At 40.6% G+C, this 26,782-nt stretch overlaps 1 protein-coding gene across 4 annotated transcripts in view; it reads left to right on the top strand.

The window, feature by feature from the left end:
• The window catches only part of LAMA4 (laminin subunit alpha 4), a 133,039-nt gene that overhangs the window by 48,180 nt on the left and 58,077 nt on the right, over window positions 1-26,782 (top strand). For 3 of the 4 annotated variants that reach the window (XM_045188685.3, XM_045188686.3, XM_024551823.3), the window contains exons 5-10: window positions 2,774-2,854; window positions 12,403-12,617; window positions 14,164-14,259; window positions 16,053-16,204; window positions 18,062-18,172; window positions 23,785-23,896. In XM_045188685.3, the coding sequence (XP_045044620.2) occupies window positions 2,774-2,854; window positions 12,403-12,617; window positions 14,164-14,259; window positions 16,053-16,204; window positions 18,062-18,172; window positions 23,785-23,896 (767 nt within the window). Of the gene's footprint in view, window positions 1-2,773; window positions 2,855-12,402; window positions 12,618-14,163; window positions 14,260-16,046; window positions 16,205-18,061; window positions 18,173-23,784; window positions 23,897-26,782 lie in introns of all 4 variants that reach the window. The other variant, XM_053914064.1, reaches the window with a different exon arrangement.

The raw sequence follows: 26,782 nt of genomic DNA, 5'->3' as shown, positions 1-26,782 counted from the left end.
TGGTCATTTTGTTAAATATATTTACCTCCAGCTTCCCAATAACAGGTTTCACTCATTTGCCCATGTAAACAAAGATGCTGTATAGCATTAACTGTTCAAAACAAGTTTAGAAGCTTTGAACTGCAGTTTATCTAGAAACAAACAGGTGAATTAGAAAGGCAATCCCAAATGCTAATTGTATTGTCTGGCATTTGCACTTTTTATCCCATTCCTATGACAAGACTTTCTTACCTAAATTATTTGATGTTAATGTCTTGACACAAGAGGCTCTTGGAACCTTATTTCTATGGACTGAGAAGTTTTGCTGCAAGCAACCAACAAACATTTATCGAGCACTTAAGTGCCAGTCATGTTGCAGTCACTGGTGACAGCAGTGAAGAAAACAGTCCAAAGGTCCTGCCTTTATTAAGATAGGTCAAAATACAGCAGCACGATGAAGCTCCTAAAGCTTTTCCCTTTTGAGCCAGATTATCCAGTATTTCAGTTGATTAAGAAGCTATTATGAAGGCTGCTAACTCCTTTAAATAACTGAAGCAGGAACTTGCCAATTGGGTAAAACCTTCTTGCTTTGGAAGAGGAAAGTTTCCATAGGCATCGAGGATCACAATTTCCACCATGTTCTTTCTCTCTGTCTGTGAGTGGATCCCAGTTCCAAAGAACAATCAGAAGTCTTAGGGAACGTGCTCTGCAATTAGGAGCACATTCACAGACACGAAAACTGAAGTCTCCATAGTACAGATTTAAGATCAAAAAACCTCCTGAAAATTAACACAAAAACAAAAATATATCACCTAGAAGTTAAGAACATGTGTGGGCATGTGCAGGAGTTGGGAGGGTGTGAGAGGCCTGCTTGTGTTTTGTTTTGGTTTTGGTTTTGTTGTTTGTTTGTAGTGACAATAGTTCTGCTTCTTGAATCCCTTGTAGGCAAAAAACTGGCTACAAAAATGGGGATGGGAAGGTAGTCTGTGATCATAGAACAGGACAAATTTGCCTGGATCCTACTAAGTGCTAGCCTTTAATCTGGACTTGTCATTGACTTAGTTAACTGATCTCAAATACTAATCAAATGTAGTACAGAGTCTAGATTACACTTTCAAAGATCTGCTGTTTGAGCCTACAGACCCAGGATTTGGATTTCGAGTTACAATAGCCACATTGGAAAGCAAGGAAATAACATCTGAGGGACTTTAGCAAACAAACAGTGCTGAGTCTATTTTTCTTTAAGTTCCCTGTGGGTTTTCCAAGAGCAAAAGGCTCCCTTCCTCTTTGAAAGGGCGCCATGGTTGTTATCGTGGCAGAGAAAGGTGCCGTGTTTTCATTTCCTTAGCCAAGACAGACTTTACTCTGAGGAAAATACAAACAATGAATGCCAATGAAAAACAAAAAGGAGCCCTCCGTGTCTGGTGTTGCCTCTGAGTCTCCCACCGCAGATACAAGTGGTCACACAGCTTTTCTCAGGGACCATTTGCCCAGAATTCATTTATTTATTTTGGGGTTGGCCAGACATCCTCCATGTCTGCTAGTAGCTATGGTAATGACTCCAATTAAGGAAAATGTCATCTGTATGAAACAGCAGGACATTAGCTCAAGGCAGACGACTCCAGACACCGACAGATGTTTCAGTCCTTCAAGCAGTAGGCAGGCTGCTGGGTGAAACATCTTCAAAGAAGCGTGCGTGAGGGTTTGTTCATGTTCTGGACTCTTAACTGACAGTGTTTCTTTAAGTAGGCTAAGGAATAAGAACAAGCAAAATAAAGAGTAAAGACCAAAAAAATGTAATTTTGTGGGAATGTTTTTAATCAAACTGTTAGGGAAAATAAATTGTGGGTATTGCCTTTCACTGAGAAGCACATATTGTTTTCTGACTGATTGTATAAATATCTTCAAACAGAGCAAACACATCCGTTTGCTTTCCTCCAAAAGCCCATTAGGGTAGAATTGCTGAGACAGGCAGGAATGTGAGAACAGCAGATCATAGCCCATCGATTGCCCAGCACCTAGGCCAAAACTAATTTAAAAGTCTTTAAAACTTTCCCACCCACCTCATGTGGCTGGATTCATATATCAATGTAGAATTTTTGAAACATGAGGAGAATAATATTTTACTTCTCCTGCCTCAATATTTAAGATGGTTATTTATTCTGCTGAACTAATATTTTTATTACTTTTCTGTCCTAATTTTTATTATCTACAACAAAAAATGAAGATGAAGAATTAAGAGCGGGGTTCCATAGACTAGACTCCTTTTACTGTGGGTCCTGTTGCTTGAGTACTTGCTTTGTGACTGATCAACTAAGCAAGTCGCTCCCTCCATTCTTTATTTCTGAACGTCAAGGTACACATAAGAGAATTAAGGTTCTGTGAAGATTGTATAGTTTAGACTTGGTTCATATCCTTGAAGAGGGGAAGAGATCTAAGGAAGAAAAAAGGGTGGGGCGGACTTTCAAATTTATATACAAAAAGTGATGGGAACAAGAGGAAAGTCTCATGTAAATCTAAAATTGTAGGTAAAATTTGATTGTTTTACTTGTCTTTGGAATATATATGGTTTTCTGATGTTCCCACTGCTTCAAGGAAAAAATAATGCAATGCCTCTATGAGACCTGGAACATGGTTTCACAAATGGAGTGGCATTTTCTGGCTGAGACTGCTGATCTAAACTTTCCTGAAAGCACGAGGATTTATTTAAATAGAGCAAATGACCACATGCATTTGCAGAAGGTCTTTTCAATGATTTATGGAATTGACTTCTAATATTCTCTTACAATTCTAGTTTTGCAGAATCCTGTTATAGGAAAAATGGAGCTGTTCGGTGTATTTGTAAAGAAAACTATGCTGGGCCTAACTGTGAAAGGTAAGCTAATAAAATGTACTATTTTCTTTGTGGGTCAAAGAAAGCTTTCTGTTTCTTGCACTTATCAACTCTGCCTTGGTCCCCTTCAGTAGGCCATGAAGCGTATGCATGAGAGACAGGAGTAGGGGACAGTACTTCAAAACCCCATGGGGGAGCTTTCTTAATCCCATCCCCCAGATACAGATATAACAACCTGCTCCCTAGGGGTCCAGGCCAGGGCCATGTCAGGATAAATGCATGTGGAAAGAAGAAATGAGTATGCATATTTTAAAGTCATTTTCTGGGTGGCTTTGGTAACACTTACCTCTCTGTCACTGAGAACCAGTAGTATAATTAATTGATAGGGAGTGAGGCTTCCTCGGTATATAAACAGTGAATCCAATCTTCTATTAGAGCAATACATTGAAAACACATTGAAATGCACTGAAGTAAAATGGAAGATTGAAAATATCTCCTCTACCAGAACAATCCACTGAAATACACTGAAAAAAAACATGAATCTATTATTTAACTTATTCTTTACACCACTCCCTCTCCTGAAAAATGAACATATTTCACGAGGCTTTGTCTTTTCTGAATCCCTGTTTGGTATTTACACCTAACTCTTTTTGGGGGGTTGCTCTGGGCTCTGCTCAATCAAGAAAGGCCTTGACAACTAAGGATCCGAGGCTTCCCCCTGAATTATTCCTTGCCACGACATTTCCCATTCTCCCTACCTGTCAGCTGCTCACAGTTTTCTATAATAAAGTGGCTTTCACTAAAAAAAACCTCACAGAGAGGTCTTATAATTCTTAACAGAAATACCATTAATGTTGGCCTCATTACTGTGTTTAGGCAGCAAAATGATATGTGGTGCTTGCTGTAAAGACTGGGAGGGAAGGGCCCAGAGGGTCCAGTCAGACGTCTAGTCCGACATCGCAGAGTGCGCTCCTCACAACAACACACTCCCTGCCGCCCCAAAGGTGACTTCCTCGGCCTCGGGCTCAAAATGTAAACCTTAAATTACAAGCCATCTCACTTCCAAAAAAGAAAAATAAAACACCTTCCACCCCTCAAAAATTAGTTCTGCAACTCTTAATAAAAAGCCACAATGTCTATGGTACAGAGGAAATCTCTGTACTCGGAGGTCATTGCTATTATGATTATTAAATGTGCAAAATGTGAATAATTCTTTCCCTAAAGAGTTGTGTGGGAATTTTCTTTTTCCTTTCTTTCCTTTTTCTGTTTCTCTTCTCTCTCTCACTCTCTCGCTCTCTCGCTCTCTCACTGTAAAGGAGGAGGAAAAATAGAAGCCAAGGGCCTATATTAATTTTATCCTCTAGAGATGATCAGATTACCTTTGGTTGATTGTTTGTGACACACTCATGCTGTATTTCCTTACTTGGGGACCCAGTAATATGAGGCACTTAATTTACTCATTTCCTGGCTCAGTGGGGGTCTGAGAGGATTGTTAATCAGCCAGGGATGGAGCTTTTTCTCTCTGATGTCTAAGGCTAAACTTGGCTTAGTCTGATAAGGATTGAGCTGTATTACCAGATAATGAGTGTTCAGTGGCTCCTGTGACAGGAATTAATGGCCTTAAGTAGAACCCTGCTAACCTCATGCAAGAACTTCCAGAAGTGACGTAATCTTAGCCCCAAAAGCTCAGTCCGGCAAAATCACACAGGGGTGCAGCTAGAGGTTCTGTCAGTGACAATGGGGGGACCTGGCACAGGACAACAGGCCCACCTGAGAGGTGGGATTGTAGATGATAAGTCCCCCGACCCACATCAGAGGCTCCTGGGACCTGCCATTACCAGTAAGGCCAAGTGGGACTTGATGCTTATGATGGACCTGGATTGATAGGCTGGAGGAGACAGCACTAGTTTGGGAAGTGGAAGTGGACCCTTCCTGAGTTGGTATCTCAACTCTTGCCCTTTGTGGTCCTCCTGGGCAAGTTATCTTGACCTCCAAGATATTTCTACATCTTCAGAATGGAGAAAATGAGAATACCCACCTTATAAAACTGGTCGTGAGGTGATACTGTCAAGTTTTTAGTATGGCACCTGGCACTGAATAAAGGCTCAGTATGGTCCTTCTCCAGTTCCCACCACTGGCACAGTGTGTGTCCGGGACACGTTGGCTCATTTCCCTGAATCTCAGTTTCCAGAGCTAGAAATTGTGGCTTTGAAACAGGTAGTGCCTTTTACTGATTGTCTCTTGTGTCTCTTGCTTTATATTCCTCATCTCTCAGGCTCATAACCATCCTAAGAGGAGGCATATTTTGTCATTTGGTAGATGAGAAGGCAGAGAGTAAGGGAGGTGATGGGACTTGTCTAAGGTCACATTACTGCTATTTGGGGGAACCAGGATCTGTAAAGTTTAACTTAAAAATCTGGACTCTTCCCTTCCCCCTACTGCTTTTCCCAAATGTCTTCCTATTTTAAACATTGACAATTAATGAATTAGATGACTCTCTGATATGCAGGAGAAAAATTGTTGATCTGTTGCTAGATTTCCTTCCACAGGAGGCTACACATGCAAAGGTGCTAGAAGTAAGCATCCCTTCTAAGGCCTTATACCTGTGTTGGGGTAGGATTAATTCAAGCAACTTTTTTCTTCTCCTCTCCTTCTCTGTCCACCCTCCCTCATACCCAACACTTCTAAAGAGAATGTACTGAAGTCTTTTACATCAAAAATTGATGTACATTTTACAAACCAGGGGATTCATCCTAAAAATGGAAATGACCACCCAGGAGATTGGTGGAGTGGGTAAGGATGCAGAAACATCTGAGACATGATTTATTCTCTATGAAAGTCAAGGCTAGGGGAGCAGACAAACCTGAAAACCATCCATTACAAAGGCAGAAAAAAGAAAATGCTAAATAGAAAAACAAGCAAAGACTCTTGAAGAGTATAGTGGAAAGAGTGATTTCTTTCCCATGGAGGGGCTGGATCATTACAAAAAGGTGGTCTCAGCTGCTTTTGATTTGTGTTTGCCCCTGGAAAGGAGAGGGGGTATCTGTTTTGAATTTAGCAGCCAAGTTGTGAAGTTGTCCCAGTTAAACTTCATCTAATCTATGCTCTCAATGTACTTGTGAACTTGGACTTGTCCACAAGATCTTTTCAAAATATGCAGCTGATTTGTATGGGTATCTATTTCAAACAAAAATAAAACTTAGTCCAAACCAAGAATACTCTGGGTGTTTCTGTACTTAGAGATTATTTAATCAAGTGTTGGTCTTCAAATCTGACTGAGTGTAAGTATCTCCTGAAAACCTTCAGATTCCTGAGCCCTCCTCAAAACCCCTCCATGCCCCACTGTAAAAGGACCCCCAGAGGTGAGTCCTGGGGACCCGTATTTTGACCACACGATGCATCCTCCCACCAGTCCTCTCACTGCACTGGGAACTGCTTCCACGTGTCAATCTTCCACACCAACACCCACGTAATAAAGAACAATGTTTCTCAAACTGTGGCTCCAGGACCCTGGTATCCTTGAAAATATTTGTGAAGTTGTATGGATTCTCAGTAAATATTAATCTTGTGTTTAATTTCAATGATAATCTTGATTTAAAAAGTTAATTGAACATGTCCTGGACTTTCTGTACAATTTTATAATGACGAGCTGAGGAGAAAATAGCAGCCAATGATGTGTCAGTGACACATTACAGACAAGGGGAGGCCGAAAGGCATGACATCAGAGCAAACGGAGCTTCCACACAGCTCAGGGCAGGGCATGCAGGGTTTGCATGCTGAGCTCAGACAGCCCCACATGTCAGCTCACTGGCGGCTCTCTGCTTGTAATGAGTATGACCTTGAATTCATATTGTTAATTTGAATTTGATTAACTTTATAGTTTTGTTTGTTTTATTTAGAAAATTCATTTGGTTTTCAAGATCTTAAAAGCCACAGACATAAGGAGTTTCTACCTATGTTTGAAATATTTAAATATTTAAAGATAATTTAAATGGACCCAGGAAGAAGTATTCTATAAAAATGTTTGTTGTATCACAGGGATTCATAACCACATACAAGTTTGGGAAACGCGGTCTAAAGCAAAAACAGCTCAAACGCACTTGTCTTCCCAGTGAGGTCAACGTTTCTTAGCCTGCTCTGGCCCCTGCCTGTCTCTTCCCAGAGTTCTTTTCCCACCTCGCAGTTTAAAATTCCCCTGTGGCACCTGCTGCTCTCTAAATCCACTAGACCAACTGTAGAGCTCACCACCTTGTGCTTTGATGACAATGATAAAAATAATGACTAGTATGTATTGTTTACTGTCTGTCAGGCACTAATGTAAACACTTAATGTGAACATACAATGACACATTTAAGCCAAAAAAGATCCTATGAGATCCATATTTATTCTTTTACAGAAGGAAAAAAGTGAGATGCAAAGAGGTTAAGGCATTTGCCCAAAATCACACAATTTTTAAAAGATCTGAAGTATTAAACTATGAGTTTTTCAACAAAAGTAGCATCATTTCTTTAGCCACTCTTTCTCCATCACAGTATCGCATGTGGTAGGCACTCAGTCCTATTTGTTTCTGTAATACTTTATTTTTTTTACTAAAACAACAACAGTATTTTTAATGTCCATTCAAAAGACACCGTATAGTAAAAAGTCAGTCATTTCTTTGCCCATGTGACCCCTCACTTCCCACCTCATGCCCAGAAGTGGAAAAGGATTTCCCAAGTTACTGCCCTCGAGCTGAACAGTGGTTCCAAAGAGAAGTTATCTTCTGATACAAACAATTATAAAATGCACAACCTTAGAGACGGGAGTTTTTCAATTTTCATCCCAGGGTGATCTTTCCTCTGCTCCTAAATAGTACATTTCAAAGACGATGACCCTGAGGTTCAGAGCCATGTGGAGGCTTAATCTAAGGTCACACAGGCGGTTAGTGGTAAACCTGAAACCAAACCCACTACCTTCCATATTCAACCCAAAGGTTTCCATTAATAAACATATGATGTCAATGCCTCAGTATTCCTCATTGTCTCTGATGGCAATTTTAATAGTATACCTTTATCCATTCAATTTTGCAGTGGAGCGAGAGACATGCTGAGACCATATGAGGATTTATCATGTGGATCATGTTGTTTAAGGATCAGAAGAGAAGAATGGGGCAAATTAAAGCAAGTCCCAGTGTACCTTACAAGAAAGGCTAATCATGATATCATAAGAGATGATGATGATAACAGTGGCTTTTTTTGATGGTGGCTTTGATGATGGAAAAGAAGAATAAAAAGAGGAGGAAAAAGAGAAATTTTTTTCTTTTTTCTTTTCTCATTTATCAAGGGTTATTATGACTTAGGGATTTATTTTGATTCTTTTGACAGGTGCTAAGTTTTTCAAACTCAAGCTATCAGTTCTGTTATCTGTAAAGAATGCTTCTTATGTTTCCCTACTCTGCCTTGCTCCGCTTCTAGATTCCTGTTTTGTGACCTCGATGGGTTGCTTACATTTTCCTAGTCTTATTTCCTTGTCTTTCATAGAGAAGCAGAGAGCATTTATATGCCACCTACTATGCAACAGGCACTTTCTTTCATCATTTAATTAAATCCCAGTGACAGCTACAGAGAAAGGCTTCTGTGCCACTTGTGAGTTTTGGCATCCTCAGTAAAGGCATTCACTGACACCTGGGGGGCCCTGGGAGAAGAGGCAGAGGAGAGGAAAAGAGGTCTAAATATTCCCAGAACAATAATTACTGGTAAAAATTTAGTCTGATTTCCAAAAAACATCCTTTTGTTTTCCGTTTTGCCCAAATAACATAATCAGTAACTGAAATGACAGCATTCGTGTGCCACAATTCTTTCATTTAGACTCTAAATTTCTCAGCTCTATTTCCCCTGAGTGAGTCAAGTCACTAATAAAGCTAGAAATTAGGTTATGGAAGAAAAAAAAAAAAACAAGTGGGACCAAGCTGCTGGGTACCAGAGCTCCAATACTGACTCTAAATCCAACTATTGATCCTTTTATATCCTTTCTCATTTTCTCTTTGAAGGCAGGAATAGAGTGCATTGATATCATTTGATTATTCAACTGTTATAATCATTAATTGATTACTTACTTAATGTATATGAATGCCAGACTTATGGAGTAGAAAGAGGATTAAATTTGGAGTCCCATAATTGGCTTGAACCTTGTAGCAATGAGCAAATCTTTAGCTTCTCCGTGCTCTAGTTTCCTTATCTATAAAACTAAGGAATTCTACACAGCAGAGAGAAAGAAGGAGCTCCTACTCTTTGTGACAGCATGGAGGGAACTGGAGAGCAGTATGCTAAGTGAAATAAGCCAGGCTGTAAAAGACAAATACCATATGATCTCACCTTTAACTGGAACATAATCAACAAAAGAAAAATGCAAACAAAATATAACCAGAGACACTGAAGTGAAGAACAATCTAACAATAGCCGCGGGTGGGGCGGGGACTGTGAGGAGAAGGGTTTTCAGGAACTACTATAAAGGACACAAGGACAAAACCAAGGGGGAGGATGGAAGCAAGGGGGGGGAGGTGGGCTGGGATGGGATAGAGTGGTGGGGAGAAAATGCAGACAACTGTAACTGAACAACAATAACGTAATTAAAAATAATAATAATAAAAGTAGGGAATTCTACGAGGCTGTGAGTCAGAAACCTGGCTATGTGAGCCTATAAAATCTGCAGGGTTGAAGTTTGGACTGTGACTTCAGAGTTGCCTCTGAATCTACCACCAAAAATGTTCTTGAAACTCAAGGTAACTTAAAGTAGGTTTCCACTGTGGTTGAGATTCTGACTTACAGGACAGAGAATTTGGTTTTCCTCTTGCGGAAGACCAGGATACAATCTATGGGGATCAAATACACTGGAATTAAACAGAGAAAAGAAAGTAACTGTCATCTGACTTCTGTGAGCTTGAGCAAGTCCTTTCACTCCTGAGACCTCAGGATTCCCAGCTACACATTAAGGTGACAGATCTGAGTCCCATTTCAATGAGCCCAAGAGTCTAATATTCTGTTTGGTGAACTGCAGCAAAGGTTAGAAATTCATTCCAGCCTCATGTTCCATAGAGGAATGATTTATGCTGGCTTGGGTACCAGAGGGCCAGTAAATTAGAGGTGCAAAGACATGAATGAGTATGAATGCAAAACTCATTAAACCTTTTCTCATGGGGATGTCTCTTTGTAGGTTGTGTGGCACTTAAATTCAGTTTTATCTTTATCATAGACTTTGATTTCTACAGTTCATGATATTATCTATAATTATGCTTAAATCGTTTCCTGTTCTTTCAGTGTATGGGCTATGTGGTTTTCCCTCTTCCTGTCTCTCTGTGCCTTGCATAAATAGCCATGAATTGTCCCTCTGTTGGATGAATTCACTCATTCATTTATAGCTGCAGCAGTGTGATCCAGGGAGGAGTGAAGGAAAGAGCGTGAGGGTCAGAAGCTCTGGGTCTTGTGCTGTGACTTCTTAGCTATGTGAGCCTGGAAAACCAAAGTAATCTCTCAAGCTCAGAGTGTCAGGCCTGTGTGGCCTACCTCCCTGCTGTCTGTGGTAACTGAGTAAACTCACCTAAGTGAACCTATGAGATACAAGGCAAGTCAAGGGTGTAGAGACTGACCATACACAGTCATTACAATTACACCAAAAAACTGAGACATAGGAATAAAGGCTGGAAGATCGTATGCAAAAAGCTAAACAATGACTTTATTAGAGTCTTGGGATTACAGGTGTGGTGTTATTTTTGGTTGTTTCTCTATTTTTCAAATGTTCTCTTTTTGTGTGATGTGGTTCTTGTTTTTATTTATTTTTTGTTTTTTTTCCTTTATTTTTTTATTCTTTTTAATGATTTTTAATTGTTGTTCAAGTAGTTGTCTCCATTTTCTCCCTACCACTCCCCCCAACCCCAGCCATCCCCACTTTCTACCTTTGATCCTACCCCTCTTTGATTTTGCCCATGTGCCCTTTATAATTGTTCCTGAAAACCCTTCCCCCTTTTCCTCCCACTATCCCCTCCCATATCCCCTCTGGTTACCGTCAGTTTGTTCTTAAGTTCTTAATTATGATTTTATTACTTTAAATGGGAGCTTTTTAAAATGTAGCATCTTATTACTACTGGCCAGGTGTTACTAATTTCCTTGGAAAATTCTTCCTTTCCATTCCCAAGGTCAATGCCCTAACCCTCCACACCCTACCCAGTCTCCCCGGTCCAGACTGCAGTCTCCCTTGCACCCTGAAGCCAACACTGGCTTCTTTATTTCATCGCACTCAAAGACCTTCACTGGCTCTTTTTCTCTCCCATGTCAGAACTACCTCCTGTACCTGAACTTCAGTCCCATGATCATATGACTGCACATTCTTTCCAGCCACTCACTCCCAAAGCATCTTCAGCTCCAGCTGACCAGTCTTCAACACTAGTTTAAGATCTACAGCAGAAAGGAGGCCACATCCAGCCAGCGAACGTGTATAGTTTGGCTCATACAATATTGTCACAAAGTTTGAGCCAACCTTAAAAAGTTGAGATTTCACATAAAATCCAAATTTCAATTTCTCTCTTTAAAAAAAAGAAAGACATACAGGTCCTTCCTTCCCTCAAGGCTACAATCTGGCAACAGTTGACAGGAGCCAGTAGCAGCTGGGCCTTAGATGGGGTCTGCAGTCCCACAGCCTCTCCTGGCCCACAGAGCACCTTTGGGAAAATTGAGAAAGGCATTTCTTCCTCTGAGCAGAGGCAGTCCCACCCAGGGTGCACAGGTTGACAAGGCCAGCAAAAGTGGGATGGGTTCCAGTTACCGCTCTCCAGCAGGGCTAGGCTGTCTCCTTAAGGGCCCAGCCTGCATGACCATGGGTACCAGCTGTGCCCCCGCAGCAAACGCAGTTAGGTGGCTGGCCTCTATGGGTTCAACAATATAAAATTTTCAGGAGAATGGCTACCTAGTCTCCAACTCTGTTGATATGTGGTACTCTCCGCTCTGCCCTCTGCTTTGTCTCCACGTTGCCTTCCCTCAGCGACAATGTGACTGTCAGAGCTAAGAGCACTACCTGACTCCTCATTCACCTGCAGATGAAAAGAATGCCATCCCATAACCCTCAAACAAGAGCCCCGAGCTTTACTCCAGCTGAACCACTCTTGAGCCAATCCATTTCAGGTTTAGGTTATCTGATCTACAGCAAGGCGAATGGCGATTTATACCGGTGTTTTTTTTTCCACAAAGGTATTAGTAACATGTTGACCAGGAGAATTAGCTGCTTACTTGTGGTGCATCTCATTGCAGTATGGTAACATATCTGGCACCACCAATCACATGCCACCTGGGCACTCCAGTTGTTGGGATGACCCAAAACGCCCACAGTCACATCCACACACTCGTGAATCTGGAGGTTTGGCCAAACTGAGTGGACAGTAACTGAGTGAGGAGGGGTGGTTCCTTAAAAACAAAGTCTAGTCTTATTAGAAAGATGGGAGATGTGGGTAAATTCTGGGAAAGCAAACCACAACTATTAACTACCCTTTTTTTCTAGGTGGGAAAGATAACAAGGAAGAAAAACTAGGGCTGCTAAATTTTTCACCTGTGATTCCCCTTCAGGTGTGCTCCTGGTTACTATGGAAACCCCTTGCTTATTGGAAGCACCTGCAGGAAATGTGACTGCAGCGGAAATTCAGATCCCAACCTGATTTTTGAAGACTGTGATGAGGTCACTGGCCAGTGTAGGAATTGCTTACGTAACACCACTGGATTCAAGTGTGAACGCTGCGCCCCTGGCTACTACGGGGATGCCAGGATAGCCAAGAACTGTGCAGGTGAGCAAGTCAAGGGTAGAGCTTAACCATCCTTCAATTTCCTCAAGTTTTCAGAGCACATATCTCAGGTAGAGTATAAGAACTAATGTCAGTTAGACTGAAATGTACACATTTTATTCATACTTTTTCTAATCCATTTGCCACATAGAATGAAGCTATTCAGAAGTGAAGTTAAATTGCCTTCCTCTAGAAATAAAGGAAGGCTGAGACTGAATATTTCTTACTCTTTTGTGACTTTGAGGGGAAGAAGGGTGAGGAAGAGATATTGTACTCGTGTGGCATGCTCTTTTTGGAAATCCCCCCGCTAAAACAGAGTCCCCCTTAATAGACTTTAACAAGTGAAAAGTTTAATACTGAGAAGGAAACATGGGAACTGCATAAGTCACAATAAAGCAAACGTGCCTACAAGAGAGCAATATGCACAGAGGCATAATACCAGGATGACGCAGGGAAGAAAGGAGTTCTGTGTCCAGCCGGGCTATAGAAGAAAAGCAGGCATCAGAAAGAGTGCTGGCAAAGTCAAGGCCTTAGACATTGACATTCTGAGTCTCAAAACGTTTACTAAATTTAGGCTTAAACTACATAGAAGCAGATTGCTCTTAGAAAAGCAGCTAATGTTTGAAGCAATAAAGCATGATCTTGCTGAATTGTTTAATAAATCTACGCTTTGTGAAACATGAAGCAGCTGAAATATAATAAATGCATTGCCCCTTCAGCTAATTTTTTATGATTTTTCTGTAAGGACAGTTAAGAGGTGGGGGGAAATCACAATTCTATTTCCACTTATTTTAACATGGATAGCTTAAGAATTCATTTTTAAATAAAAAACGAGTTTACAAATTTATTTTTACTCTGAAACACAGTGGGAAATGAACAGTCTGATGAGATGGGGGTTTTGTTTTTGTTTTTTCCCAAAAGGCTTTCTTGGAAAACATCAGTAGGTGAAAAACAGGCTCTCGGGTCTTCTAAATTTATGTAAATATGTTCCTAGTTCTTTCCCCGATATTATTCTTACATCCCACGGATAGCTCTCATTTGGAGGTTTGGACTCAGCCTCGCCAAGGGTCAAGCGCAGTGGAAGCCAAGATTCGCTCTTGGGCCTCCTCACTCTCTCCTCGCTGGGCTGCTCCTCCCTCACACCTGGCAATGATCAACCCTGCAGTTGGATTAAACTGGAGAATCAGCCTGCAATGAAAGGCTGGCTTTCAGATTCCAGTTGAATAATGGGCTCCATGATTATCTTGTACCTTGTGAAATTTTCCCAGCTCTTTCTGGACTGAAGGAGTTGCACAGTCATGTCAGAATTCCCCTCGGATTGGGAGGGGAGTCCTAGGAAATTTAAATTGCTTTTGCCCCAGGGTCATCCTTGAAAATCTCACAGGGCTGGGCTTAATTGGGTGAGGGGCACAATCTCTGTATTATAGAATAATTAATCCCCATTGAGTAGTTATATCTGATAGCCAATATTTCTAGAAACCATGAGAATGTTGCCATATTTTAAGCATTAGGAAATGATTCCCTAATCTCTTGTTTTTGTTTCCCACAGTGTGCAATTGTGGGGGAGGCCCCTGTGACAGTGTAACCGGAGAATGCTGGGAAGAAGGTTTTGAAGCCCCTACAGGCATGGACTGCCCAACCATAAGTAAAAATAACAGTACATGATTAACTAACCCCACTTTCTCTAATGTGCTGCAGGTGTGGGATTAAGGAGAGCTATGCAATACCCTCTCTCTAGAAACTGCCTGAGTTCCACCCCGACTTTAACCCTGTCTGTGCCTCAACCAAAAGGACCCTAAACAAAAAATATTCAGTTGTCTACTTGATTCCAATTAGCAAATAGATGATTTACATTTAAACACCTCTATTTTACAAAAGTTATTGTAAACTTTAAAATAGGTTTACAAACTTATTCTGTCAGGTCTTTAAAGTTAGCGTCTTACCTAGTGAGTAAAGGCCAATTCAGAAGTACAATTCCCAACGCCTGAGTTTATTTTAGCCCCCTTTCTCTTCAGGCCACCAGATAATATGATATACAGACAATGCCTTACAAGTCTGAGAAAATGAAATGCCAAGAGATTTCATTGGCTTTTCCCAAATCACTGCAAACCCAAAGTGACACCAGAAATAAAATTTTCAGGCCTTACGAAAAGGGTTATGTCCTGGATTTCTCCCTCACGCCTGTCAGTCAAATCATGAGCAGCCCTGATGGTATAAGGATCTGACGGAACATTTCAAAGCATGGTCCCAGAACTGGTCTTAAAAACTGTTCAAGCATCCTTCAAGCCCTTAGTCTAGAATAGTCCATTATTGATTCTTGGAAGAATTTAAGGAAAGCTTTGCCTTAGAAAGCCTCCTATCAGGAAAGTAACTAATATTTACCTTTACCTAGAATGCTTTAAAGACTATTTAGCATTAGGTATCCCCTCCCCCAAACAAGTCTCCCAACCTCTGAGTCCCTCTGAGCACAAGAGATGAATATTGCCCGTGAACCCCATTTGAGAAGACGGCACAGACTGTTAGGCACACGCAGGGCGGAGTTTACACACTGGTGCCACAGGTGGTCCCCTAAGCAAGGTCACTCGAAGGACATCAAGATGCCTGCCTGGCCCGTCTTCCCCTCCAGCCCGATGTACCTCCGAGAGTGGATATGCATAAGGCCATGTTAAACTTCACGTAACAAATTAACATATTAACACCTATTAACACTTCAGTCTCCATGTATCGGTTCTCCGGAAGAAAGCGCAGTCTGGGAGAGAGAGATTGAGAACAGGCAAGTTTCAGAGGGTATCCCCGTGAATGTGCCCCAGTGGGGCACTGGGTCCCTGCAGGGCAATGGCAGTGGTCAGGGGAACTCTGCGGGGAGCAATGAGAAATTGCAGTGGCCCCACCAGACAGGACGTCAGGCCATGCGGAGGCGCGAGGTCACCCCTGGGGTGAAGCCAAGAGGTGGTGCTAGAACCTGAATCAAGGTGAGGAAAGGTGACAGGGAAGGAGGAGTGCCTAGCAAGTAGCCTTCTTCACCAGTAGATATCAAGAGAAAGCCCAAAGCCTGACGCGAAGAGAGTCATCCCAGAGGGCTGTACAGCACTGAAGAAAAGTGGCTACCTGCCCATCTCAGATGGCTTGCCCTTCCATGCTTTCGTGCTGCTCAATTCAGCACTCGGTATTCACGTTAACCTGCTTTCCCTGTTGCATGTCTTGTGTGCTTTTTGTCATGTTTTCAGTGGCGATAGTGCTTGACGTACAGTTTGGCTCATCTTGGGCTCTTCTCCACTTTGAATATGAGGACTGGTTCTGTGGCCCAGAACAGCACCTCAAAACACAAGCGTGAAAATAGCATTAACTAAGGAAGTATAGAGAGCCTTGTACTTAAGGCGGCCTGCTTCCCAGCCGACTTTTGATTCTGAGGAAATGCCATGCCCATTCTACCTCCAGGCTGTGATAAGTGCATCTGGGATCTGACGGAGGACCTGCGGTTGGCGGCGCTCTCCATGGAAGAAAGCAAGTCCGGTCTGCTGAGTGTGTCCTCTGGCGCCGCTGCCCATAGACATGTGAATGAAATGAACTCCACCATCTACCTCCTCAAAGTATGCAGCAATGTTGTCCTTCTGCGTGTTTTCCTGCTGGTTTCACAGAGTCGCTCCTACTAACTCCTCTCCCTTTTGGTGTCTGAGTCCCATGGCTGTATGACAGACTGTTAGACTTAGAAAATTATGAAAGTTCACTGTAAGCGTGAGCTTCAGCCTAAACCAAGAGCTGCCATCTATGAAAGAGATTACCATAGACAATGAAGTGACTAAAAAGCTAGTATCTATGTACAAAACTATTGAGGGACGTGAAACACTCATTTCCTTGGTGAAGCTGCACATTGGGCCCTCAAGTAATTACCACAAACTTACCATTACCTTAGCCTCAATTTTCAGTGTTTTGAGGAGTTTCTGTAGAAACTTCTCTGTCTCTCTGTTTCTCTGTCTCTATCTTTATTATTCTTTCTGTCTCTATCTCTACCCCCGACCCCTAGCTCTCCTTCCCACTGTCATACTTCCTCTCATTTTCCCACACACACTCAGCACACAACATACTCACATGCTCTGTTTCTCCTCATAGGTCTGGTGGTTAATCTCTAATAAGCAAGTTAAAGGCAGGCGACAGACTACCTGTGCTTGTGTATCTAAGCTTTCAGAAGTGGTTTTCTTTTCTCCCTCTAAATCATGGGCTTCTATCACAGCCAACAGATATTAAAAAAAAAACAAACAGTAATAATTAGCTGAAAGGACAATAGCATTAATACCAACACACTTTTTTTTTACTTTGTTAGTCAATTTAGTATAATAGTTAAGAGCATAAACTTTGAATTTAGATTGTTTGCCTTCAAATAACAGTTCTGACACTTACTAGTTATGTAAACTTAAGTAAGTTATTGAACCTCTTTATTCTTCAGTTTTCTCATTGGAATGAGGAAAATTATGAACCATCTCATGAACTGTTGAGAGATTCAGTGCATTGATATATGTAAAGCAATGAGAACAGTACCTAGCAGAGAAAGTGCTCATTACTCTACTTTTTGGAGACGCAAATGACATGTACAGCAATGGGCCACATATGCAAAGTGCAGAGCAAACAAAAATCACACAGTTGTAGAGCTGGATGAAATCTTAGTGAGCATTCTATTCCAAACTTAGAAATCGTTCCAGTCCCAACTCATCTGTTTGGACACATGAAGGCACTATTCTCAGAGGAGTCACCCAGACGCAGGCCTCCTGATACCACTTAAATCCTCTTTCCCCAACAGCACAACTTCCAGATACATATAATTTTAGCTGACAGGAAGGCCATGCCCAGACTGATGGGCTTATTCCAAAGTAATCTGAGTGAAGCCGCATTTGAACCAAACTCCTCAAAAATGAAAATGAAAGGGACCAATGGTCTGAAATAAAGAGAATTGCTCTCCGTATACAAAAAAAAAAAGAAAAAGAAGAAGGAGGAGGAGAAGGAGGAAAGGGGAAGGGGATAGAAGAAAGAAAGTAAATTTCTAAACTCCATTTATACTGATGGGTTGATCATTTCTTCCTTCCAAAGAGATTAATTTAGGCCTTCCAAAATTGACATCTTAAAGCAAAGACTCCCAAGGCCAGGCCACCACCAGTCTGTTTTGTGCATTTGTGCCAGTTAGAAACAGGTGCCCTTTCCCCATGGCCAGCACGTACCAGACCTGGGTCTCTGCCTGATGAGCAGAGCTCAAAGAATTTTAGCCCCTACGGCCCTGAGAACCCAGATGCCGACCCCCACCTCCATGCCAGCCTGCAACGGCCACGGACCCCACTACTTCAGGAACAGAGGTTCACATTCTCCTCTGTGTCCTGTAGCACTGGAAGAGTTTTGTGTTCATTTTTTCAAACCTGGTGTGTGCATCTACTGATTATTTTCAAAACTTTTTTCCACAGACAAAATTGTCAGAAAGAGAAAACCAGTATATCCTAAGAAAGATACAAATCAACAATGCTGAGAATACAATGAAAAGCCTTCTGTCTGACCTAGATGAACTAGCTGAAAGGGTAAGTATTCTGTGGCTGGGCCTGCCTTCAGAGAAAGGATTTAGCTGGTGTGAGCCTAGCTAGTCACCAGCAACTGAGGCTTAACACAGCTCAGAAAATATGCAGTGACTCAAGTACCTTAAAATAAATCACGGGTATACTCGGACTCTACTGGTTCTTACTATTTTGACTGGTTTCCTTAAAAAACTGGCTTTTATGGGGAACTTTTTCTTAAATATTCGCTGCTGGTTAATATGGTTGGTATGTTTCAATTAGGATAGTTGTTCAGCTGTTTGCCTTAGCATTTTATCATTAAGAGCTATAGAGCATCCAGATATAAACTTTAGTATATAGAATATAAAATGGCAATGTTTGCTAAAGGATGTATTAAATTATAAATGGAAAGAGGAAGAATTGTGCTAAGAAAGCAATTTTGCACTTTGACAGGAAAAAAAGTCCCTCTCCACCCTCACGTTTTACCATGTTCTAAAATAAAATTCCAGACAGATTAAAAACTTAAGTTTAATCTAAAATTCACAAGAAAACAGAACTAAATATTTATTAAAAATTGAAAGAAATAACAATACATTTAAATACAGCATGAGGAATTACAATAAAAAGATACAATAGATTGACAAGATAAAAGGTCAAATACCCAGTAAAACAAATAAATAAATGAAAAAGTCAACAAGACTAAGAATAATATTGAGGGAAATATGACTTGTACAATCGAGCAGAGTCCATGTGAGAGACTATTAAACACACTCCCCAAGAGCCTAGTGGAAAAATATTTGTCCTCTGTAGTAATAAAAAAAATGCAATTAGCCACAGGACACCATATTTAACATATTAAAATGTTTAACACATTTTTTATCCTTGTTCTGCTCCACCAGTGCTGCCCAAAGTACTCTGGAATTTCTGCTTTTCTATACTGGTGTTTGACATAAACTGTTGAGGTACTTGTCAAAAACAATTCTCATTTTCTACAAAAATTAACTCTGATCATCTCTTTTGACCTTGGAGCCCTTAAACTTCTAAGAGATTAAGCTTCTAAAAATGTTAATTGCTCTACTTGGCTCCTTGGAAGATTCAACTACTTTGAAATGCATATGAAAATTCTTCTTGCTTCCCCTTCAATGCCACGTATTAATCCAACTATCAGCATTTCAAAATCAGCGAGATCTCTTCAGTTGCAAAGGAGATACCAGGAAACAAATCTTCATGAAAAGTGCATTGTGATTTCATTTTGGTATCAGGGCTGGAACTTGCCAAAAAGTGTCTCAATTTTTGAGGAAATGTTCTCACCAACATTAGTTCCTCCCACAGCTTAGACTCAGTGTAACAAATCATTTTGTTGTGTAGTTTTTCAACTTTGAATATAAGTTAAAGGCAGGCTTTCATAGGGAGAAATAATGCAAGCTTGAAAGTACTATCCCAGTAGAAAAGGCTCCTGGACAAGAACACACCACCGACGTGGGAGGTTGGTGAGAAAGCTACTGGAACGGTCACCCAGCTGTTTACTGAAAATAGGTCCTTCTGACTACAACCTTTCTGACAGCACAAGAACCTGCTGAAACATTACAAAATAAATGCCTAGAGTTTGTCATAAGGACTTCTCAAGCATCCTCAAGCCCTTAGTCTAGAAGAGTCCACAATTGATTCTAAGAAGGATTTAAGAAAAGCTTTATCTTAGATTTTTATCAAGAAAGTGACTAATGTTTGGTTTTAAATAGAGTGAAAGATTTCACTGTAGATTCCCAGTGATAAAAATCACACTAATGCTGCTTCTTGAACTTGAAAGTAACTCTGTATGCAAATTACCTGTCACATGAATCTCATGTGACCCAAATCTCATAAAATTTACATTAACCCAAAGTTATTGATTTTGTCCCAATACCTATATCCAAGTTCTCTAGCCCCCCTTTTAGGAAACCCTATAGCCCTTTCCTCCACCCTACTTCTGGGACCCCCCCCAAAGGATCCCCATGCCTTCAATGAAAACAGATCTTCAGGCCCTGACATGTGTGGCTCAGTTGGTTGTAGTGTCAAAGACCAAAGGGTCACGGGTTCAATTGCCAGTCAGGGCACGTACCCAGGTTTGGGGTTCAATCCGAGGTCGGGGCACGTAGGAGCAGGCAACCAACTGATGTTTCTCTCTCACATCGATGTCTCTCTCTCTCTCTCCGTCTCTCTCTCTCTCTCTCCTTCACTCTCTGTCTCTCTCTAAAAGCAATAAAGAGTGCCCTCCAGTAAGACTGGAAAAAGAGAGAGAGAAATTTAGGAATGGAAGAAAAGTAGGTCACCTCAATATATCAAAAGCATCTTAGTTTCCTTTCTGATTCTGACAAAAAGGCCAGACAAAAAATAAAAATATGTTTTAATTCCAAAAGAAGCACTTAATACCTGGCATATAACAGTTATTGTGCTAGGTGCTAGAGATACTGAAATGAATATGATAAAACCCCTGCTCTTAACTTACAGTCCAGCAGGAAAACCAGACATCTAAAAAAAAATGAAACAGCATTCGGTAATTGAGGCATGATACAGCCTAAAAAGACAACTCTAAGGAAGAAATAATGAGCTGATTCAGCAGGGGTCCTCTAGGGAAGACTCCTCAGGGAGATGAGCATGCACTGATTCCTGCATTGAAGAATGACTAGGAGTTTATCAAGTACTTCCAAGCAAGGGAAAATTGCGACAGAACAGGGAGATGTAAAGCAACACTTTGTATGCTTGGCCTTGGCCTTCTGGAAAATTAATTAAGGCACGAAGCAGAAGATAGTGCTAAAAAAAATTCTCAGAGGCCAGATCATGAAGATCCTTGCTCGCCATGCTAGGAACATATGAATTTCATCTTGTGGACTTTGGAAGACATTGAAGCATTTACTTAGAACAATGAGTTCATCAGATTTGGAATTTCAGAAGCATTCCTCCCCAGTAAGGATGCTAGGCTGGCGAGTAAAGACTCTGAAGACAGGGACAAAATTAGGAGACTGCCACAGCAGTATGAACCAGAGTGGCTGATTGCTACCTTGTCTTCACTTGAAAAGAATTGCAGTGAACAGGGGTCAACTGAGACCTGGGAGTGGGGAACAGGAGGAGGGCCAGAATGGCAAGTGGAATAAAAACAATTTGGTGACCAATTGGACAGGAGGATAAACAAGGAGGAAAAGCTCTGGCTTGGAGAAATGGATGGCTAAGACTCAAACCCCAGAATGGATTACCTTGGACATTTTAAGAATGAAGTATCTAATGTCAGAGATTTGAGTCTGTTGCTCAGGGAAGAGACCAAGGCTGGAGAGGTATTTGGAAATCTTACTGTTTAGCAGGTAGGAAAATCCACAGAAGTAGACCTCACTGTATAGATTCTGAAATGGCTCACCAATATTCCTACTATTGTTTTGTTCAAGACTGTCCCTGTTTATGCTTGTCTCCCAGAATGATTATTACAAGCTCCCCCCTTTCACTCTCAAAAGTGTCCCCACTTAAACAATAAAATATATGATCACCCTAGATGGATTTGAGTATCATCCTTACTTAATGTGGTTGATTTTTTTTTTAATTAGTGTTCTAGGTACATTATTCTTTATCTACTTTATGACAAAAACTTATTGTGACTTTTATATCAAATATGTACAAGGGGAACTCATTATTTATGTGAGTAAATGATTACTCTGTTTGCAGTGTAAACCATTAATTGATTTATGGTTATGAAATAAGTTTTTAATTTCAGCTTTTCTTAAAGCAAGGGGCACCTGTTTTACCATGTGCCCATTTCATTAATTTCCTTCCCTAAGCAAAGTTACATAAAAAACATAACATTTACATAAGGCATTAATATGTGTTATAGTCCATAATTTTAAAACTGTAATTTTGCAGTTTTAAAGTAATAGATGTTCCTCTTTGCCCCTGAGTCTTTTGTGAAATATAAATAAGCGCCCTCTGGTGTTTGTCAGAAGGAAGCAGTTTTCTTAGAGATAAAACATCCTCCAGCTGTCTTTTATTGCTTCAATTCAAAGTTTCCATAATAAGTTAAATGAACACATTAATAACAGTAACATTTTCCCTTGAAGGATGAAGCCAAAGTCAAAAATATGATGTTGTGCTCTGCAAATGTAACTCAGTTTAAACTAGATCAAAAATCAACTTAATTTTTTTTTAATGTTCTAAATGGTTGCGTTTATATTTTTAAAAAGCAGGCTGAGGTGACATCAAGAATAATATTCATCTTATTTTCTGCATCATCTAATTTTAAAATGAGCACAAATTTTGAGTCACTGGAAAGCATTAGAGCAAACCACGAGAAAGACGGGAATTAGATGAAGGAACACACTGACTCAGAATGCGCTGTCCTTCAGAGAGCCCACTGGTTAGGGGAGGGACTGAGGGCTGCATTACTGCTGCACAGGGAGCTTTGTGTGGAGGGGATTTCAGACTTGCCTGATAGAGAAGCCTCGAGGGCTTACGTTTCTTAGGATCCAATTTCTGCATTCTCTTCCCCGATTAAGGGCCACTTGCTTGGGTTATGCCTGGGAAGGGTAAACTATTCCAGGTGGAATCATGACATAATTTTGTGGCTAAAACACTGGATGAAAGGAGAGAAGTCTGAAACGGCTACTTCCCTGTCCTTGGTAAACTGCACCGGGTCTACCAGCACTCTGTGTGGCGGATCATCACCCTGCCACTCAGGTACCCTAGCCTTAGTGACAGAGCTGAGCTAAGAAAACAAACAAACAAACAAATAGCACCAGATGAAACAAGTGCAGGAATTCTCCTCTTAAGTATAACCCATGAGTCAATCTTCTAATGCCAAAAGGAAGTGTACATCCCCCATGCCTTGCATACCGACCAGCGACCTGTCCTTGAACCATTTCTTCAGTCAGCTCTGTCCTTAACACACACAGAGAAATACATACATATACATGCACCCCCCACACATCCTTCAGAAGCCACATTTGAGTGGGGGTTTCATTTTAACAAATACTATGTGGGAACTCTGAAACAGAAGCTCCCAAATTGAGAATGGAGTCAGCTTCTCAGAGAAGAGCGCCATTCATTCTGAGCCAAAACTGCTGGAACAGTTTTTTGTGCCCAAGTGCCGTCGAGTGTGGATGAGAATCTGGAGAGCAGCACTGAAAACAGCTAAGCCCAGTGAGCATAACCCTTTGAATTTCTGTGGTGATTCAGTTTCACCAGCAGCTGGACCACCCAGGAGCACAGAGCATTTCAAGATCTGCCTACTTTCTCAACAGTTCTCCCTCTGAAGCTTTAAGCTCTTCAGTCAGCACAGTGTCAAACTGATCAGCACACGTGGAAAATTTCCTAGTCTGGCATTTTGAGATACAGTGAAAATTCAAAGGGTAAATTACCTATGAAAGCTGGTCAGTTTGGATTGAACTGTGACTGATGGCACAGGAGTGGCATTTGATCTTACAGCACTCTGTAATCCTAAAGCCGGTCAGCAGAGCAGCCTTCGTGCATGGTTTCTGGGACCATTTTATATGTTACAGAACTTTCTTAAATCAGGGAAATTTGTGCTTCTAAAATACATTATGCCCACCCGTCTCCACTTACACATATGCGATATTCCCTTCCTGTAAACTTTATCTGGTGTTTACACGGATTATTTCTAGGGAAGTCAAGCCTCAAGAAAGAGCCAACTGGCTCAGAAGGAGAGTACGGATACCATTAACCACGCAACTCAGCTTGTAGAGCAAGCCCACGACATGAGGGATAAAATCCAAGGTAAATATATCCTCTTCTGGTTCAGTTTAATGTCAAGGAATCATTCCTGTTATTAACAACAATAAAAAAAATAATAGCTACTGTTAGAGCTTATGATTGTGCCAAGAACTGTTGTTAGGGTGTTACAGGTTTGAACTCATAAAAGGTCTGCCTTTCAAGTTTGTTTATCGGGAATTTCTGAATACTCAACCTTGCTTACAATCTGTAAATTTTCAAGAATAAATGTGTAGAATCATTCACTTTCCAGGCCTTTTACAGAAGTGGAATGCCCAAATGTCTTTTTGGTAGAAGAAATTGTATGCTATGGTGTCTCTAAAATGCAACAGTCAAATACGGTTCATATTTTTCTTGATTATTTGTAGCAAAAACACTGCCTTTAGAGTGGCAGTAAACTGTCTGCTAACCCACGTAGTACTGAGCTGTCTCTGATGCTCTTTCCCAAACCCAGGCAGGCAACCTGCTCTCATCCCCAGTCCAGAAGAAAAGTGAAGTTGGGTGGGTGGGGAGTGGTACCATATGTCTTTGCCCTTAAGCTTTGTGCTGGATTTTCCCTTTCATCTTGAGGGTTCCCTTACTTGTGCTCCAACCTCTGGTAAGTACAGGCTGCATTTTAAAGATTATCTTAATAACGTATTGAAAACCAGGCTTCATTTACCAACAGAAAACAGGCAATTTTGTTTGTTCTAAGACAAAGAGAAATTTCTTGGGTTGTAGTTTGCTAAAAAGCAGGATGTGTGTCTTTCCATAGTTTTTATTATCCTAGATATAAAGAGCTAGACAACAACATCACGTGCATCTCAGGGCACAGTGGCAGTAAAGGGACCCACACTGGGAGAGCCATTTCTTTATACTGAGGTATGGGGGGCATATTCCAAGAAAATGGATATATCAAGCCAAAATTAATCATTTGCTATATTTCCTTTGGTGCCTATAACGCACAATAAAAACAAATGGCATACATTTGAAACACTTCCCACTCCCTTCGTCATTATTGCATGCTTTTGTATCTACCAATAAAATACTCTTTTCCGATAGCATTTTAGAGTTAGTATTGATTTGTTCTAAAAGTAAGATTGAACCTGGATTAACTGACCTCATCTAATTAAAAAATAAATGTCCCTCTAGGCAGCACATAAAGCCAGCATCCCAGTAAGCAATGCAGAGAAAATAATTCACCTTTGCTTTTGTAACTCAAATTTTTATTCTAAAGTATTTTATTAGGAAAATTTCTTAGCCTTTATTTGACCCTTTAAGCCAATGATTTTCAAATGTTTTTGTCTCATGGGACACGTAAACTAATTACTAAAATTCTGCAGCCCACCAAAAAAAATTGTTTTGCCGATCTGACCAAGAAAATGGGTATAAGTTTGATTCATTCACACCAAATGACTACTGTTGTGTTGGCTCTTGTCATCTTTTTATTTGACAATCTAAGGGGAAAGAGGTCAATATCCCTGACTGAATAGTGTGGTACTGCATGTTTTAAAAATTTTGTAGCACATTGATTGAAAATCACTGCTTTAAGCATAAGAAAAGATTTTAAAAATTATGAAAGAATGTAAATGGGAAACAATAATTTTCATCAGTTTTTACCTTTTTATAATAACATATGAACAGTCTCCAAAGACCAAAAGCAAAAATGCTATTGTCTACCTTTACTTTTTCTAACTCCACCAGAAGCAGCTAAAATAAAACAGACCAAAATTGTTAATATACCATTTTTATCAAAACCAAAGAATTTAGCCCTTTGAATGTGCTAGTTCAAAGGGGGGGGAATCTATTGCTTACTTTATTTCAGGAGTTAGTGTTTCAGACTTTCTTGAAAAGTGAATGTTTAATCCCTTCATAATATTTTTAGCCTATTTCTGTGTCCCTATAATGTTCTTAGTAATAGTTCTAACATTAAAACATTTTTCCTCATGTGTCTCCCTTCCTAATTCAGGAATGGTGCCCAACACCAATAGTGTGTCATTCCTACCCCCAACCATCTCTCAGATAACTACTCGTGACCTTCAAGCTGTTAGCCACAGAAAATACACGCCCTTATTTGGTATGATTTATGTGAATGCAATGTTCGGCAACCACATAGATCATAATAAACCACAGACATACAATTTCGTTTATGCCAGGAAGATAAAATGCTTCCTGGGAAGACAAGGTGGAAATTACATAATTTTCATCTGATCATATGTAATGGAAACAGGGAGGCAGAGAACTCCTCAGCTCTGCTAGTATTTAGGCCATTCATCCAATCCCTCTGAACTGCAGCGGTCCTTCCAATTCTTATATTCTCTATCCTACTTTTGGGCATGGAGTGAAAAGGATCCACGGTCAAAATAGCACAATCTTGACAAACAGTCGTACTACAGAAGGCAAATAGCAATTGTAAGGGGGGAAAAAGCATATGAGAAAAAATTCACAAACCTTTATATTATATCTGTATTATATCTGTATTATATTATATCTGTAAAACAAAATGAAGACTCACTTGAACATCTATAGTACACTCTCATTTTGACTTAAAGCCTTGATAAATCCTTGGCTAAAGTATAATTAATATCTCCAATGCATCCTACATATGACAGGAGATACCCCAGAACATTTTCTCCGTGTTTTGTGCAACTTAAATGTTAATGTTTTTGAATCCCTGTGGAAACCAGGTACAGATGAAATCAGGGCAGGCTTTGTATTAATGCCATCCCCATTCTGAAGACACCAAATGGAAAGCAAAGAGGAGTGATTTCCTTAGGTTTTACTTCTCCCTGGAATAAGCATTGAACTCAGATGCTGCCATCAGTATTTGCAGTGTGAACATCAGTAATTGTCTTTCAGTGAGTCTCTTTCCATGTGAGGACCAGCCCTGCCCTTTGCCCTCACTCGCCCATG

This window comes from Desmodus rotundus, chromosome 11 (genome assembly GCF_022682495.2).
Source record: "Desmodus rotundus isolate HL8 chromosome 11, HLdesRot8A.1, whole genome shotgun sequence".
In the NCBI taxonomy this organism is placed as follows: domain Eukaryota; kingdom Metazoa; phylum Chordata; class Mammalia; order Chiroptera; family Phyllostomidae; genus Desmodus; species Desmodus rotundus.
The sequence above is the reverse complement of the archived record's forward strand: the minus strand, read 5'-3'. Positions and strand labels throughout refer to the sequence as shown.